The sequence below is a fragment of the Carassius carassius genome, chromosome 2 (genome assembly GCF_963082965.1).
Source record: "Carassius carassius chromosome 2, fCarCar2.1, whole genome shotgun sequence".
In the NCBI taxonomy this organism is placed as follows: domain Eukaryota; kingdom Metazoa; phylum Chordata; class Actinopteri; order Cypriniformes; family Cyprinidae; genus Carassius; species Carassius carassius.
In genome coordinates, this window is record NC_081756.1 from 25,126,623 (window position 1) to 25,142,384 (window position 15,762).

General features: G+C 39.7%; 1 protein-coding gene across 1 annotated transcript in view; it reads left to right on the top strand.

The window, feature by feature from the left end:
• The window catches only part of LOC132107251 (receptor-type tyrosine-protein phosphatase N2-like), a 223,739-nt gene that overhangs the window by 24,029 nt on the left and 183,948 nt on the right, over positions 1–15,762 (top strand). The window contains exon 3 of the mRNA XM_059513490.1: positions 13,342–13,455. Coding sequence (XP_059369473.1) covers positions 13,342–13,455 — 114 coding nt within the window. The remainder of the gene's footprint in view (positions 1–13,341; positions 13,456–15,762) is intronic.

Consider the following 15,762-nt stretch of genomic DNA (forward strand, 5'->3'; position numbering starts at 1 on the left):
TATATGTGACCCTGGACCACAAAACCAGTCTTTAGTTGCTGGGGTATATTTGTAGCAATAGGCAAAAAAACATTGTATGGGTCAAAAATTATAAATTTTTCTATTATGCCAAAAATCATTAGGATATTAAGTAAATATCATGTTCTATTGAGATATTTTGTAAATCTCCTACCGTAAATATATAACAACTTAATTTTTGATTACTAATATGCATTGTAAAGAATTCAATTGGACAACCTCAAAGGTGATTTTCTCAGTATTTAGATTTTTTTTTTGCACCCTCAGATTCCAGATTTTCAAATAGTTGTATCTCGACCAAATATTGTCCAATCCTAATAATCCATACATTAATGGAAATCTTATTAAATCAGCTTGCAGATGACATATAACTCTCAGTTTTGAAAAATGGTCCATGATCTCACACACACACACACACACACACACACACACACACACACACACACACACACACACACACACACACACACATGTATATATAAACATATTGAATCTGTTTATAATATAACGTGATTATGTCTCTTCAGAAGACTTTGATTAAACAACTTGATTCATATGGATAGCTTCTATGTTCTCTTTATGAACCTTTGACGTGTCCAAGTTTTGGGTGAATGGAGGGTCAGAAATGTCTCAGGTTTCATTATTAAAGGGAAATCACTTTGGAGTTGCAGACGTTTTATCTAGTGGGTATTTGTTAGCAAATAATCTATTTCCAACTGTGTTAGCCTTTGTTCTCTGAGTAATCAGTGCTTTTGCACTTTTTTCTGCTCATTTCTTTGCCAGTGTTTGTACAGACATTCGCAGAGACTATTGCACCATCATCAACCACTTATGCTTGCCAGTCTATTATTGTGATTTTAATCAGTTTTAGATTCGCCTTCCCCTAAATGTCTTGTGAAAAGGAAACCAGCTCTGATTATTTGGCTGTTATAACAGTCAGATGGATTGTTCTCATCTTTAGTGGGTGGTTCTTGGCTAGACTTAGCTGTGAAGTGGACCAGACTTTACACCGGTAGTCAAAAGTCTGGCTCTGTGAGACTAGGAAGTGTTTAGGAGGACCAGGCAGTGTGAGTGGGTGTATTTTATTGTCACATTGTATTCTTCTACTGTATGCTTGAATTAAATCTGAGATAGAAGATTACACCAGTGTTGACTACTGTGGGTATGTTGATAGGAGTTTCCAAGTTACTCTGAGGATGTGCTTTTAAAAAGGAGAACTGGATAAATATGTGATTATCAAGGAGAGTACCCAAAAGCATTAATTCACTAACAGTTTAATTCAGGTAAAACTGTGTTGCTGTCAGGGCAGTTAGTGCTTCTTTTTAGAAAAGAGGGTTTGTGCACAAAAAAAGAATATGTTCAAATGTATGAGCCAGCAACTGTTAGTAGTCTGTCAGGAGGTACAGGTTAACCATCATGAGCAACATATTTTAAATTCATGAATATACATTTGCCTGCAAATCACTCTTTTCTCATCAGTCATTGATGCGAATGTTACTGTATGTGAGTTGTGTGGCACTCCATTTATGATTGCATTTTTTGTTTCATATTTTTAAGTATTATAATGTATTAAAAATGCATGTATTTTGCCAGATGTTGACGATAACACTAATGGCATTCATTATTAATAGATTTAGTCATATTTCTATTTTATGACAACGGTTATTTATGGCGTGTCAGTTCAGATCACCAATAATGCTGAAAGAGGCCAAAAATGAGCCTAAATGCATTCTTTTAAGAACATTTCAGTTTTGATTTATTTATTCTTGTTGAGCTGCCAGCTATTGATCCTCTGTGATCTGTCTTTTACTCTGAATGATAATTACTGAGATCATCCATAAAGTAAAGTAGGCTATTTGAAAACATTTTAGTATCAAGGGGAATCGTATTAAGATGTTAATATATACAGTACAGTGTGGTACAACATAATTAGCATGTCCACCTATGTGTTTGAGGACATGCTACACAGTATGTGCTGAAAATATGCAATATGGCTTGCTCTGTTATGAAAAAGCTTTTCTCAAAGGAAGAAGTTGACAAGTGAAATTCTTCAAAGGAATAATGCAGGAATATTCTAAAACTAATGGGAAAAATCAAGGGACATTCATGGAGGTCATTATTTACTTATATACTTATACACTTTAAGGGTAAGTGAATGGCTCGACTGTGGTTGCCTCGGATTTTTAGAAAATGTACAAACTCATGGGAAAGCTGCCAATTAGTCCATCGACCAGTAAGACCACTTCCCAGAGACGACTGATCATTAAAAAAAATAAATAGATATAAAACATCTATTAGAGTAGCATACAGAGGACACTCCGTATATTCAATATCAGAATGCAAGTCATTATCTGCTTAGACAATTGAACCTTTTCTAATATTTTTCCTCTGCCTTTTGCAGACTAGAAAAACATCTCTCTCTCTCTCTCTCTCTCTCTCTCTCTCTCCGTCTCTCTCTCTCTGTGTGTGTGTGTGTGTGTGTGTATATATATATATATATATATATATATATATATATATATATATATATATATATATATATATACAGTACAGACCAAAAGTTTGGAAACATTACTATTTTTAATGTTTTTGAAAGAAGTTTCTTCTGCTCATCAAGCCTGCATTTATTTGATCAAAAATACAGAAAAAACAGTGATATTGTGAAATATTATTACAACTTAAAATAATAGTTTTCTATTTGAATATACTAAAAATAATTTATTCCTGTGATGCAAAGCTGAATTTTCAGCATCATTACTCCAGCCTTCAGTGTCACGTGTAACATCCAGTCTGTCACATGATCATTTAGAAATCATTCTAATATTCTGATTTATTATGAGTGTTGGAAACAGTTCTGCTGTCTAAAATATTTGATGAATAAAAGGTTAAAAAGAACTGCATTTATTCAAAAAAAAAAAAAAATTCTAATATATATTCTAATAATATATTTTCTTTACTATCACTTTTTAGCAATTTAACACATCCTTGCTGAATAAAAGTATTGATTTTTTTTTTTAAAAGAAAGAAAAAAAATTACTGACCCCAAATTACTGACCAGTAGTGTATATTGTTATTTCAAAATATTTATATTTTAAAAACATAGCTTCTTCTTTTTTTTCCTTTTTTTTTTAAGTATCCTAAAAAAGTATCACATGTTCTAAAAAAATTTTAAGCAGCAGAACTGTTTCCAACTTTGATAATGAATCATCATATTAGAATGATTTCTAAAGGATCATGTGATAATTATCCTAAAAATTCAGCTTTGCATCAGAAAAATATTTTTTTTCTGTATTTTTGATCAAACAAATGCAGGCTTGATGAGCAGAAGAAACTTCTTTCAAAAACATTAAAAATAGTAATGTTTCCAAACTTTTGGTCTGTACTGTATAAATATATACAGTAGGTTTTTCAAAGTAGCCATCTAAAATTTCCCTGATGATAAAAGTGTGGGGGAACGCGTCCCCCGCATCCCCTGCGTAATCTACGCCCCTGGTACAGTACTGTATATGCAGACAGGAGAATTTCTGCTGTCACTTAACATGCACATGCAACAAACTTTAAATCTTTGATTTCGAACTATGCTCCAGTTTGCTGCTATGTCATATCCACTGTGTACTCATGTAAAATTATCATAACCTGATCTTTATTAGAGAAAATATGATTCCCAGTGGGCAGAAACTTACCATTTTACTGAGTACGCTGTTGGATCTATTTACTTTATTTTCAGTCATTCAAAAAAAGAAATATTGGAATAGAATTAAAGAACCAAGAAGTTGCTATCTGAAGTTTAATATTTAATTTACCCATTTATTATTTGTAAATTTTTAGATTTTCACTCTTAAAATGAAAGGTTCCAAAATGGGTTTTCACAGCATTGCCATAGAAGAACCATTTTTGGTTCTTCAAATAGCTTTTCAGTGAACAATTCTAAAAAGAAACAATTTTTCTTAATGTGAGAAGAACATTTGAATCATCTGCAGAACCTTTTCCCACTATAAAGAACCTTTTGTGCATCGGAAAGGTTCCATGAATGCTAAATGTTCTTCATAGAACTATAGATACCAATAAATAACCTTTATTTTTGAGAGTGTCGATTAATTTTCAAATGATTTATTTCTAATTTACTAAATATTATCTAAAATACATATAAATCTATATCAGTTGACCATAATAATATTTCATTGGTACGTAATGTCTAAGTAACCATTACACTGCTGTATGGGCTTAACTTTCAATGAGAACTGCAAATGAACTAATTGTCTCAATTAACAAAGGCCTCAGTATATCCAGATAATCTACTGAATTTGTGGTTCTTAATGCTGCAAAAATGGACTCCTCTTCTGTGGCACTGGCTGTTCTTTATCTTCATTAGTATCACTCTGCGGTCCACTCTGCATGGTGAAATCGATTTTCTGCGGCCATCCGTGGGGTCTGTCTGAGACCCATTACATTAATGGTTTTAACATCTTTGTATAGCTGACTGGGTATCTGAATAAATTTGAAGCTCTCTGTTTTCATTCTAGCTGTTGTCTCACATATAACCACAGCCTCCTGTTCTGTCATTATCTGCCCATCTCATGACTTATATACCAAGGTCTCGATTGACCAGCAGACAGGGAATATTTTTTTTTTAGGAAAAACTGCGAAAATCAGAATTACTATCGATTTGGTTGCAACATCGTGTTTCACTTGTTTCATTGATTAACATAATTGCCTCGTATTGTCAATGTGAGACGTGCCTCACTGCCTCATTCCCAAGAGCTCTGTTTGCATCCTCACGACCTGCTCTCTTATTGAAAGAAATCTTGAGTTATTGTTATTTGTGAATCTTTGGCTATATTAGAACAATTCTTTTAAGATCCTCGCCATCTCTGACAGCAGCTCGGTTAAATGTGGTTTTTAATGTGATGGGTTAGGAATCATAACTTGAGAGGAGGAGAGGAGACATTTCAATTGTTTTATAGTTTACTCCATTAAAGATTTCTGAGTAAAGCAGTTCCAGTGACCTCAACTGTGCTATAATATTGTCCTGTCTCTTCCTAGAAGTGTCTCGTAATCTGTTAACTCGTGGGGAAACACAAGAGATGAGAAAAGAAAACCACTTAGCAAGTCTGGCATCCACAATTTGCTTGTAATGCCAGTTCCTCAAAAAGAGATATGAGACACAAGTTTAATGTCTCATTTTTCTCCCTTCTGACTTTGTCAGAGTAGATTTACTTAAATGTGCAGAAGTGTCACATTTTTTTAGTTACTGTGCATTTTCTTTTTTTAACCTAATGTTTGTCTTAGTTCAGTAGTTTCAGCAAATTAATTGAAATGTGGTCTGCTTTCTTATTACACTCCTAATGCTCTCAGCAGGGGCTGATAAAGTGATTTGGGGGCCACAGGCAAAATACAGGAATGGGGCCCTATACGATTTCACACATTTACAAACTTGAGGTTCCTTTCTCTGTTGTGATGCTCACTGCTGCATGACTGTGTCCCATAGATGTGTCCAATCTTTTCGATTTTTCATGTACAAGTTATAAATAAAGGATTTCTTTAATGTTGTAAATCCCTTGTTCACATTTAAACAGGTTATAATAGTATTAGAGTCGGCTAGACACTAGGTGGTGCTTTGGGGTCATTTTCAATATGCAATTGTCTACACAAGGTAAGGCTGTCTAATACTATTGTTACAAACACGCCAGGTTCCACCTCCACTCATTCACAACGCACGCCCTCACCTTAATACTGAGCACATCCACCTGACCCTCATCATTGCCTTATCACCTCGGCACCATAAATACCACACACACGCACACAATCAGCGTCCGGTCTCGTTCGCGACAAGGTCCTACCTGTATGCTAACTCAAAGGACTAACTCTTCCTCTACTTACCTCTCTCCAGCGATTCTCCGAAGATCAAGATCCCCAGTGTGCGTGTGTGTGGTTAACCTCCCTCCTCTGACGTCTTCACCCAGTTCTCACGGATCCATTCATCACTCTACCCGACACTACCTGCTCCTCTGCTTGTGTCTATTAATAAACCCTTCTTTCTGTTACTCCTCAGCCTCCCGAGTGATCTGTAACAGAAGACCGGACCAACACCGCTAGGCACAAGCATGAGCCTCACGGACCCCTTTCAAGATCTGGTCGATGCACTCCGAAGAAACACTCACGGCTACACCTGCATCCCCAACACCAGCGAGCACTTCCGTCAACGATGCCAGCACTTCCTCACATTCCGTTCACGCCAGTCCCATGGCCTGGCCGGCGCCCTACTCTGGTTCGGCGGAGGAGTGCAGCGTTTTTCTCCTACAATGCTCGCTGGTCCTGGAGATGCAACCGCACTTGTACCCCACCGAGAGATCCAAGGTAGCCTTTGTAATTTCTCAACTGCAAGGTAAAGCACTACTGTGGGCAGATTAAATATGGACTCAAAATAACCCAGTTATCCAGTCTTCATCGACCATTTCCGAGAAGTTTTTGGCAGACCAGCTTGGGACTCTTCCATTGGTGAGAAGCTGTATAATATAAGTCAATATATTATATGTTTCTATATAAGTCAATGAATATGCCCTTCAGTTTAGGACTCTAGCGGCCTCCAGTGGATGGAACGAACAGGCTTTACTGACTACCTACCGTCAGGGATTGGAACCTCGAGTGCGGTTGCATCTCGCTGCATACGAGGACACCATCGGGCTTGAACGATTCATCCAGCTGTCCATCCGCTTCACCACCCGTATGCAGTCATGCTTAGAAGAGCACCAGGGCCAGGCGTATTCCTCTACGCCACTCTGCCGGCCAGAGGCTGTCAGCTCCCCAGAACCAGCCAGCGAACCCATGTTAGTGGACTCATATCGTCTCTCTATGGCTGAAAGACAAAGACGGCTGGCCCAGAATCTGTGCCTCTACTGTGCAGCCCCGGGGCATGCCATCGCTGTATGCCCCGTCCGTCCTCCTCGTCCAATGGTGAGTGCCATTCTCCCTTCAAGATACCATATGAAACCACTCACCACTGTTGTGACACTTACTGCCGCTGACATATCTATTCCAGTTTCCGCCCTCCTCGATTCTGGGTCAGCCGGCAACTTCATCTCCGGCGCCCTCTGCCGTCAGCTCAAGCTCGCTACCACGGCAATGCCGTCAGCCTACCAAGTCCACACTATCACCGGCAAACCGTTAAGCAGAAGATGCGTGCATCATAGTGTGGGTCCCATTTCCCTCCAAACCAGACTACGCCATCATGAAGAAATCCATCTGCTGGTTCTGGAGGAATCCTCCGCTGACGTAATTCTAGGGCGCCTGTGGTTGGAGCAGCACAATCCCGTAATCTACTGGAAGATGTGCGAAGTCCTGAAGTGGGGTGAAAGAGCTGCATCTCAGGTTGTCCAATTCCGACCACACCTTCCCCTGAACCTCTTCCAGTTTGTTCTACTTCAATAGAGAGCCCAGTGGAAAACCAATCCATCGCCATCCCTACCTGCTACGCCCCCTTCAGTGACGTCTTCTGCCCCAAACGGGCTTCCAAGCTGCCTCCACACTGGCCGTGGGACTGTGCCATCGATCTGATGCCGGGTGAACCAGTGCATAAAGGAAGGATATACCCCCTATCCAATCTGGAGGAGAAGGCCATGGAGGAATACATCAAGGAGGCGCTGGCCCAGGGTTATATTCGTCCATCTACCTCCCCTGCTGCTTCGAGTTTCTTCTTTGTGGAGAAAAAGGACGGAGGTTTAAGACCATGCATTGATTATCGGGCTCTCAACAATATCACTGTCAAGATTAGGTACCCACTTCCCCTCGTCCCAGCTGCCTTGGAACATCTCCGTGGCGCCACTGTTTTCACCAAGTTGGACCTCCGCAGCGCCTATAACCTCATCCGGATATGAGAGGGGGACGAGTGGAATTCATAACCCCTACTGGCCACTATGAATACTGCGTGATGCCGTATGGGCTTGTTAACGCCCCCTCCGTCTTTCAGGACTTCATCCACGAGGTGCTCCGGGAGTTCATCCACAAGTTCGTCCTCGTCTACATAGATGATATCCTCATATACTCCCGGAGCCAGGCAGAACATCAACGGCACGTTGCGGAGGTCCTGCAACGCCTGAGGGCCTTTCAACTCTATCTCAAGGCCGAAAAGTGCTCTTTCCATCAGCCTTTCCTTGGATACAACATCAGCAGCAGTGGCATCCGGATGGACGAGGGGAAGGTAAATGCCGTCAGAGATTGGCCCACTCCTACCACCATCAAAGAGTTACAACGGTTCCTTGGCTTTGCCAACTTCTATAGACGGTTTATCCAAAACTTCAGTACCATCACCAGCCCTCTCACCAGTCTCCTCCGTAACAAACCCAAATCTCTCTCCTGGACTCCTGCCGCCACAGAGGCCTTCCACACCCTCAAAGAGGCCTTTACGACCGCCCCACTCCTGGTTCATCCCGACCCCGACCGACTCTAGAAGAATGGAGGAATTGGTTGGAGGGAGCCAAACACCCCTTTCTAGTCCTCACAGATCATAAAAACCTGGAGTATCTTCGAGTGGCCAAAAGATTAAATCCAAGACAAGCCCGCTGGGCGTTATTTTTCACCCGCTTCCACTTTACCATCTCATATCGCCCAGGGGTGAAAAACGTAAAGGCTTACACCCTGTCCCAGTGTCACGCCCCCGAAGAGAATCTCGGAGAACCAGAAACCATTCTTCCAGAAAAGGTCATCGTCTCTCCTATTACCTGGTCCACTGAGACCCTTCCTCCTACCGATCCTACTACGAACACCCCGCCGGGTTGCCCACCGGGAAATCAATATATTCCCAAGACACGGCGCGCTCCACTCATTCACTTCGCTCACACATCTCTTGGCAATGGTCACCTGGGGGTCAATAAAACCCTCTCGTTGCTTAAGGAATGCTTCTAGTGGCCCAACATGGCCTCGGATGTCAGGAGGTACATGAACGGATGCACAAGCTGCGCCATATCCAAGAGCCCTCGCCATCTTCCATCAGGCAAGCTCCATCCTCTGCCCGTTCCCAATCGCCCGTGGTCACACCTAGGGGTGGATTTCATCACCGATCTTCCTCCTTCTACCTGCATTCTTGTCATAGTGGATAGATTTTCTTAGATTTATTTAACCATGTCTTCAGGTACTTCGCCATCCCAGAGGATATCGTCTCGGACCGAGGTCCCCAGGTCATCTCCCGGGTATGGAAGGCTTTCCACTCACTCCTAGGTGTGGCCATCAGCCTGTCCTCCGGATACCATTCCCAGTCGAACGGGCAGACGGAGAGGAAAGTCCAGGAGATTGGACACTTACTCCGTACCTTCTGTCTCTCCCTCCACAGAACCTGGCGAAACCGAAGCCCCCGCCTCCACTCCTCCTAGACGATGGCGTGGCCTATGAAGTTAGTGACATCCTGGACTCCCGGCGGCATGGTGGACAACTGGAATATCTAGTGGACTGGGAAGGATACGGTCCAGAGGAACGTTCCTGGGTCCCACGCAACGATATCCTGGATCCTAACTTACTCGACACCTTCCACTCCAATCATCCTGACCGACCAGCTCCCAGGGGAAGAGGACGTCCACCACGTCGTTGGGGTCTTCGGCCCTCAGGAGTGGGCATTGTGGAGGGGGGTACTGTTACAAACATGCCAGGTTCCACCTCCACACATTCACAACGCACACCCTCACCTGAGTACTGAGCACATCCACCTGACCATCATCATTACCTTATCACCTCGGCACCATAAATACCACACACACGCACTCAATCAGAGTCTGGTCTCATTCGCGACAAGGTCTTACCTGTATGCTAACTCAAAGGACTAACTCTTCCTCTACTTACCTCTCTCCAGCAATTCTCCGAAGATCAAGATCCCCAGTGTGCGTGTGTGTGGTTCACCTCTCTCCTCTGACGTCTTCACCCAGCTGTCACGGATCCACTCTACCCAACTCTACCTGCTCCTCTGCTTGTGTCTATTAATAAACCCTTCTGTCTGTTACTCCTCACATCCCGAGTGATCTGTAACAAATATACCTTAAAATATACATTTATTTTTTATTTATTTAAATTACAAATTTAAATTAAACTGAAGGAAATTATACATTTAACACGCTTTAACAAGGATTATTTCAACCAAACATCACAAACAAGTGTGCCTGTGTGGGAAGTGAGTCCTTCACAAAAACAAACGAACGTCATTTAATAAAAATTTAATTGGCCCCATATAATATGCACTATTGCTTAGTATTAAATTATAGCTTCAGATGCATGATATTTGTAGGGCCCTATGAAATTTGAGTATTATTTTAATTTTTTCTGGGTGATTATATAAAATTTTATCTAAAACATGTTTAATTAATTAAAATCATGAAACTTGTTTAATTTAACAGCAGTTTAGGCCTATTAAAATTTAACAAAAATGACATTCTTAGGCCCAAATTCTGATTTCCATTTAAATATTTGAGCATGCTTCAATAGCAAACTAGCAAACAAAACACGCGTTCACATTTTCTACATTGCGGAAATCATAGCGACCCTACTTTTGCTAAGAAGCACGTTCAACATGGACGTACAGATGGTTGTTGTGGTAATGAACACCACAGCCACCACTTGTTCGTCTGCACTGAATGCGCATCCTGCAAATTAACAAAGCAATTTATGGGGCCCTTCACTTTTGGGGGCCCAACGCGGTCGCTTACCTTTGCCTAAGTCTGCCTCTGGCTCTCAGTAGTGTCTTTTGCTTAAAATAGTGTTTTATTTGGCTGTGTATTGATTTGAGATCCATCAGTTAGAAAGCCTACAGTTATAAATGTCTACTGGCTTCTTGTCTTAGTAAGAATTGTGTTTTACTGAACAATGCTTAGATTGTAATTAAAATAATCGATTTTGAATGATGCAGTCTTCAGTGGATCTATATTTACACATGAAACAATAAAACAGCTCAAACGTTCAAAATTTGAGCAATCATCCTTAATAACAGATTTTGGCAGTATCTACTCCTACTATTGACCGTGGATATATTTAACAGTCATTTGCCAATAGGAGGACTGTTCTGGGACTCCTGAGTGTATCAGTTGCCCATTTTGCTTGTTAAGTCTCCTCCCTGTGGTAGATCACAAGAATTACAACACATTAACGTTTTTTCACATAATATTAGATCAGTACTGTACAATAACAGTAACAGAGTGTTGACCAATAATTGTGAAGTATTTATTTTAGTATTTTAATTTAATGTTTGTTTGATTATGGCATAGTTCTTTCAATGTGACTGACTACTGTTAGAAGTTTAAGTTTTTAGATAATTTCAAATAATCAGTTGAAATATTTATTGTCATTTTCAGTAACATACTAAACTGTTTTTTTTTTTCTTCAAATATAATTGAATTGCATATGTGTAATGTTAGAATTTAACATGCTTGAAACCTTTTGTAAGCTGAGAACGTTTCTCTGTGTCAGAGGCAGTTTGAGAGATCCAGACCTTCTCTAAACAGGGCAAATGTTGTGAAATGTCAGTCTATATTCTCCATTTGCACTTCATCTCTGATCTATCAGAAGACATAATGGCCATAATACTGAACGTAGAGCAGTCCAGGATTTTCTTGACGTCGGACCTACCAGAGCTCTCAGAGCTGTTATTAAGCTTATCGTAGTCAGTATAAAGAGCATTTTGCAAATGAGTGACAGAGTGCAGAGTTCTAGAGGCATATCATTTACCACCAAGTGGGAAGCAAATGTATCATGTTTGATAATTCAGCCTGCCTGATAGATTTTATATTACCATTCACTCTATTTCCCCGAGGCTCTGTTTTATGGTTGTACAGTGAAGAGCTGGAGCAATCGTGGGATAGAGGAAAGCGCAGCCGAGTCTATATTTGAGCGCAATGACTGTAATTAGAGTGTGATTATTCCCGTAGACGACTGGAAAAAAGGCAGTCGACAGTGAGGGAGGTTGCTATGGAAACCAACACGGAGGCAGTGAAAAGGGTCTGTTCGCTGGTGGTTATGTCATGTGTCTGGTGCGCATGTGAAAAGTTTGGACATGGCAGCTTTCAAGTCAAAAGGAGGTAGAGTAGAATGTTTAGTCTGTGTACTCTGAAGATGCTATTAAAGCTTTTGTTGTCTCATATTAAATGTGTATTCTCATAATTGCTTCCTCCCATTGCACTGAATTCTTTTTTTATTGCTTTTATTCTCTTCCCTAATGTGTTCAAACCTATTAGTTGCTTATAAGCATGCATATTACTAGAATATTAGCCATGTATTAGTGCTAATTAACAATATATGAATGCCTTATTCTACTTGACCTTATTCTACATCCCTAATCTCACCCAATACCTAAACCTAACAACTACCTTACTAACTATTAATAAGCAGCAAATTAGTTGATAGTTAATAATAATAATAATAGTTAATAGTTAACAAGTGTTACCTATTCTAAAGTGTTACCGTGAGACAGTTTGGAACTTACAATGACAGAATTATTTACGATGAAACAATGAGGCTAACTATATTGACCGTTTATGCCTTATCGTACAACATTAGTCTGACAGATCCCATCACGTCGTGGTGCAGATGAGCAGCACAGATGAAAACTGCTCTTACAAGGTGAAGGAAACACTGGTGGTCATTAGTATTCGTCGTGAGGACCGCTGCTATACCCTGCATCCTCCCTGTTCGCCCAGATAGCCATTGAATTATGAAGCCAATCTGAGCCATGGTTTGGGTTGCCTAGCAACGGACTACTGCGTGGCACTGGGTCGCTGATGATGGGGAGATAATCAAGGGGCCAGATAATGTGCATGTGTCTCTATATATGTGCATTTCCCGATGGCTTGTCTGCTTATCTTAAAAAATGTCAAAAAGAAAGAAAGAAAATACCCTAAACCCCTGTGGCTATTATGACCCCAAGCAGAAACTTAAGCTTCACAAAATAAATTGATGGCCAGTGGACACAAACATGGGTGGTCAGTCTTTCTGTTATAATGATCGCTATCTTGATCTAGAGGAACAACACTGCATTGAAAAAAATAAAAAATGTTTTTAAAGTTTCTTGATAATTTAAAGATCAAGAAGCTGTTTACATAATATCAAATATTATTTGCTTCATTAAATCATATATTGTGATCCTGACAGAATCATTGGCTTGTTTGTCTTGTATGATTGCTAATGTCTTGTATATATTTTTGTTAATTGTATGATTTTTGTTATGCACTTTGTTCTTGCTATGAAGAAGAAAAAAAAAAACATATTTTTTTATATATTTACATAATTTATTTATTTTTTATATTGATCATACAGTATGCGTTTGTAAAAGTTGACTGTATGTTTATTTTGCAGATGGGATTTTTGGTCAATGTCAGAGTTATCCAGGTTCAGTTCCCTACACTTCTGAGGTGTCTCCAGCAATGGTGCAGCGTTTGAGGAGCGTTCTGCAGAAGCTGGCCCACAGAGGTATCACATCTCTTTGTGTGCTTGTTTATCATGTTCACGTATCACTTTAAATTGTTTTCTTTTTCCCACAGTATAAGATATGTTTCACTGTGGAAATTATTGTTTATGTGTTCACAAGTCCATTGTCTGTTTTTCTAATTACACATCTCTTTGTTTACCAACTTCCCTGGCTGTTAATCATTCAGCTCTTATCAGCTGTCAGATGCTTTAGCTCTCAGTCTGTTACCTTTTTTCTTTTTTTTAGATCTGACATTAGCTTGTTGACTTGTCATCTCACTTCACCTGCTTATTTACTGCCACTTATTTACCTGTCAGTGTTACTGTAACTCTTTTGCCATTTTACCAACATACGTAGCAAAGCTGTGAAGTATATGAAAACGTATGTCTGTCTATTAGCTGTCTTAATGTCAATTGTCAATTTACTTAGCTAGTAAGTTTCATCTTTGGCAGAACCGTGTCACAATCAGTTCCAGAGCTCGTCATCTCAAGTCAAAGCTGACACACATCCAAACGTGCGCTCATCTTTCGTGGCATGATGCTGTCTGTCACATGGACAGATGAAAGAGAGTAGGATGAAAGTATGAGACTGAGCACTCATCCACTACTCAGGGGCTTGGAATTGGACATCTAAGGGCTTTCATGACAGAAAGGTTCTCAATGATACACCGTGTTAGCATTGCTGGACTGAATGTTCTATCACTGATAGAGAAAAACTTGTACAGAGATGTGAGTCTTAATGTGTTCAAGCTGAACATATTGTTTGAACATGCCCGATCTGTAGGTCTGACTTGAGATACTTGCACTTGTACAACAAACTCCTGGCACTGTCTGTGTAAGACGTCTGTTCAATGTGCTGCAGTTTTGCTAGAATGCATTTTCATCAAAAACTTAAAGCCAGTTTATATGAAAAGCTAATAATTAACACAGAAGTGATTTTGATACAAGGCATGTAGGTGTGTATGTTCGTGTGTGTGTTCACACTGTTTAAATGATTACAAGCTATTTCATCTAAGCTTTTTCAAACTATACATGCAATATGCAAACTATACTACTAACCCTATAACAGCATTTTTCAGTCAGTCATCTGTATTATGAAATCAGAACATGTAGATTCAATTCAGATGGTACAAACATTGGTTTTATGATGAGTCACATTCATTTAGCTGTAATAATGCAATTTCCAAAACATTTATAGGAAAACTATCTGTTTTAATAGAACTGAAGGGATAGGTCACCCCTAAATAAAATAAAAAAATAAAAATTGTCAAATGACATTGACAAAGGGAGGTGAAATAAGACCCCTAGAACTCTATTATTACAGCTATGGTTATGGAGGGAAGTATAAAAGGGATGGCTGATTCTGTCATTGATTACTCATCCTCATGTTTTACGAACCCTTTTGACTCACTTTCTTCTGCAGAACACAAAAGTAGATATTTTGAAGAACATTTAGGTCCAAAACTACATTTGACCCCACTTAAATTTATTGTATGAACAAAAAACATTTCTCCTAATATCTTCTTTTATATACCTCAGAAGAGAGTAAGCCGAACATGTTTTTAACAACACGAGGGTCGATAAATAACAGAATTTAAATTTTTTGGTGAACTATCCCTTTCAGACCTTCCTTCACAACAATAGCTGTTATAAGACAGTTTTAGGGGTCATATTTAACCTCTCTTTGTCATGATGTTATTTACTGGGATGTAAAAAAAAATACAACTGCTCATGTTTGTGTTTTTTTTTTTTTTCTTTTTTTTTTTTTTTTTTTTTACTGCAGTGCATATTCAAAGCAGTTTTTTCTGACACCAATCAGAACACAGGACTTATTGTTGTCAGTTTCCAGCATAGCCATTTGGGGGCAGCATGCTCCATCTGTCTATCTCGGGTGAAGGATCTGAGCCTATAATAGGCTGCAGAGGCTTGCTCCCAGCTTGATCTTTTCAAACAGTCATAAATGAGAGTTGAAAAGCGTGGAAGGCACACAACCATCTTTGGGTAAATTACCAACATGGTAATGAGTATTAGAGAGCAAGAGAGATGGCCGACTTACTCCAATTATCCATGCTAAATAAAGAGAGAGCGATCAGGAAGATGAGAGGCTGTGTTCAGCTTCCTCTCTCTATCAATTTTTTTCTTTTTGGATGCAGATGGTGTCTGAAACCTCAGCTTTTGATTGACATGCTGTGTTGCAGTGTTTTTATTTTAATTTCAGAGCACTTTTGCAAGGGAAATCTCAGGCGTCTTTAGATGTTCCCTTAATGTTCCCTAGATGTTCCCAGACAGATGACAAATGTGTGAACCATT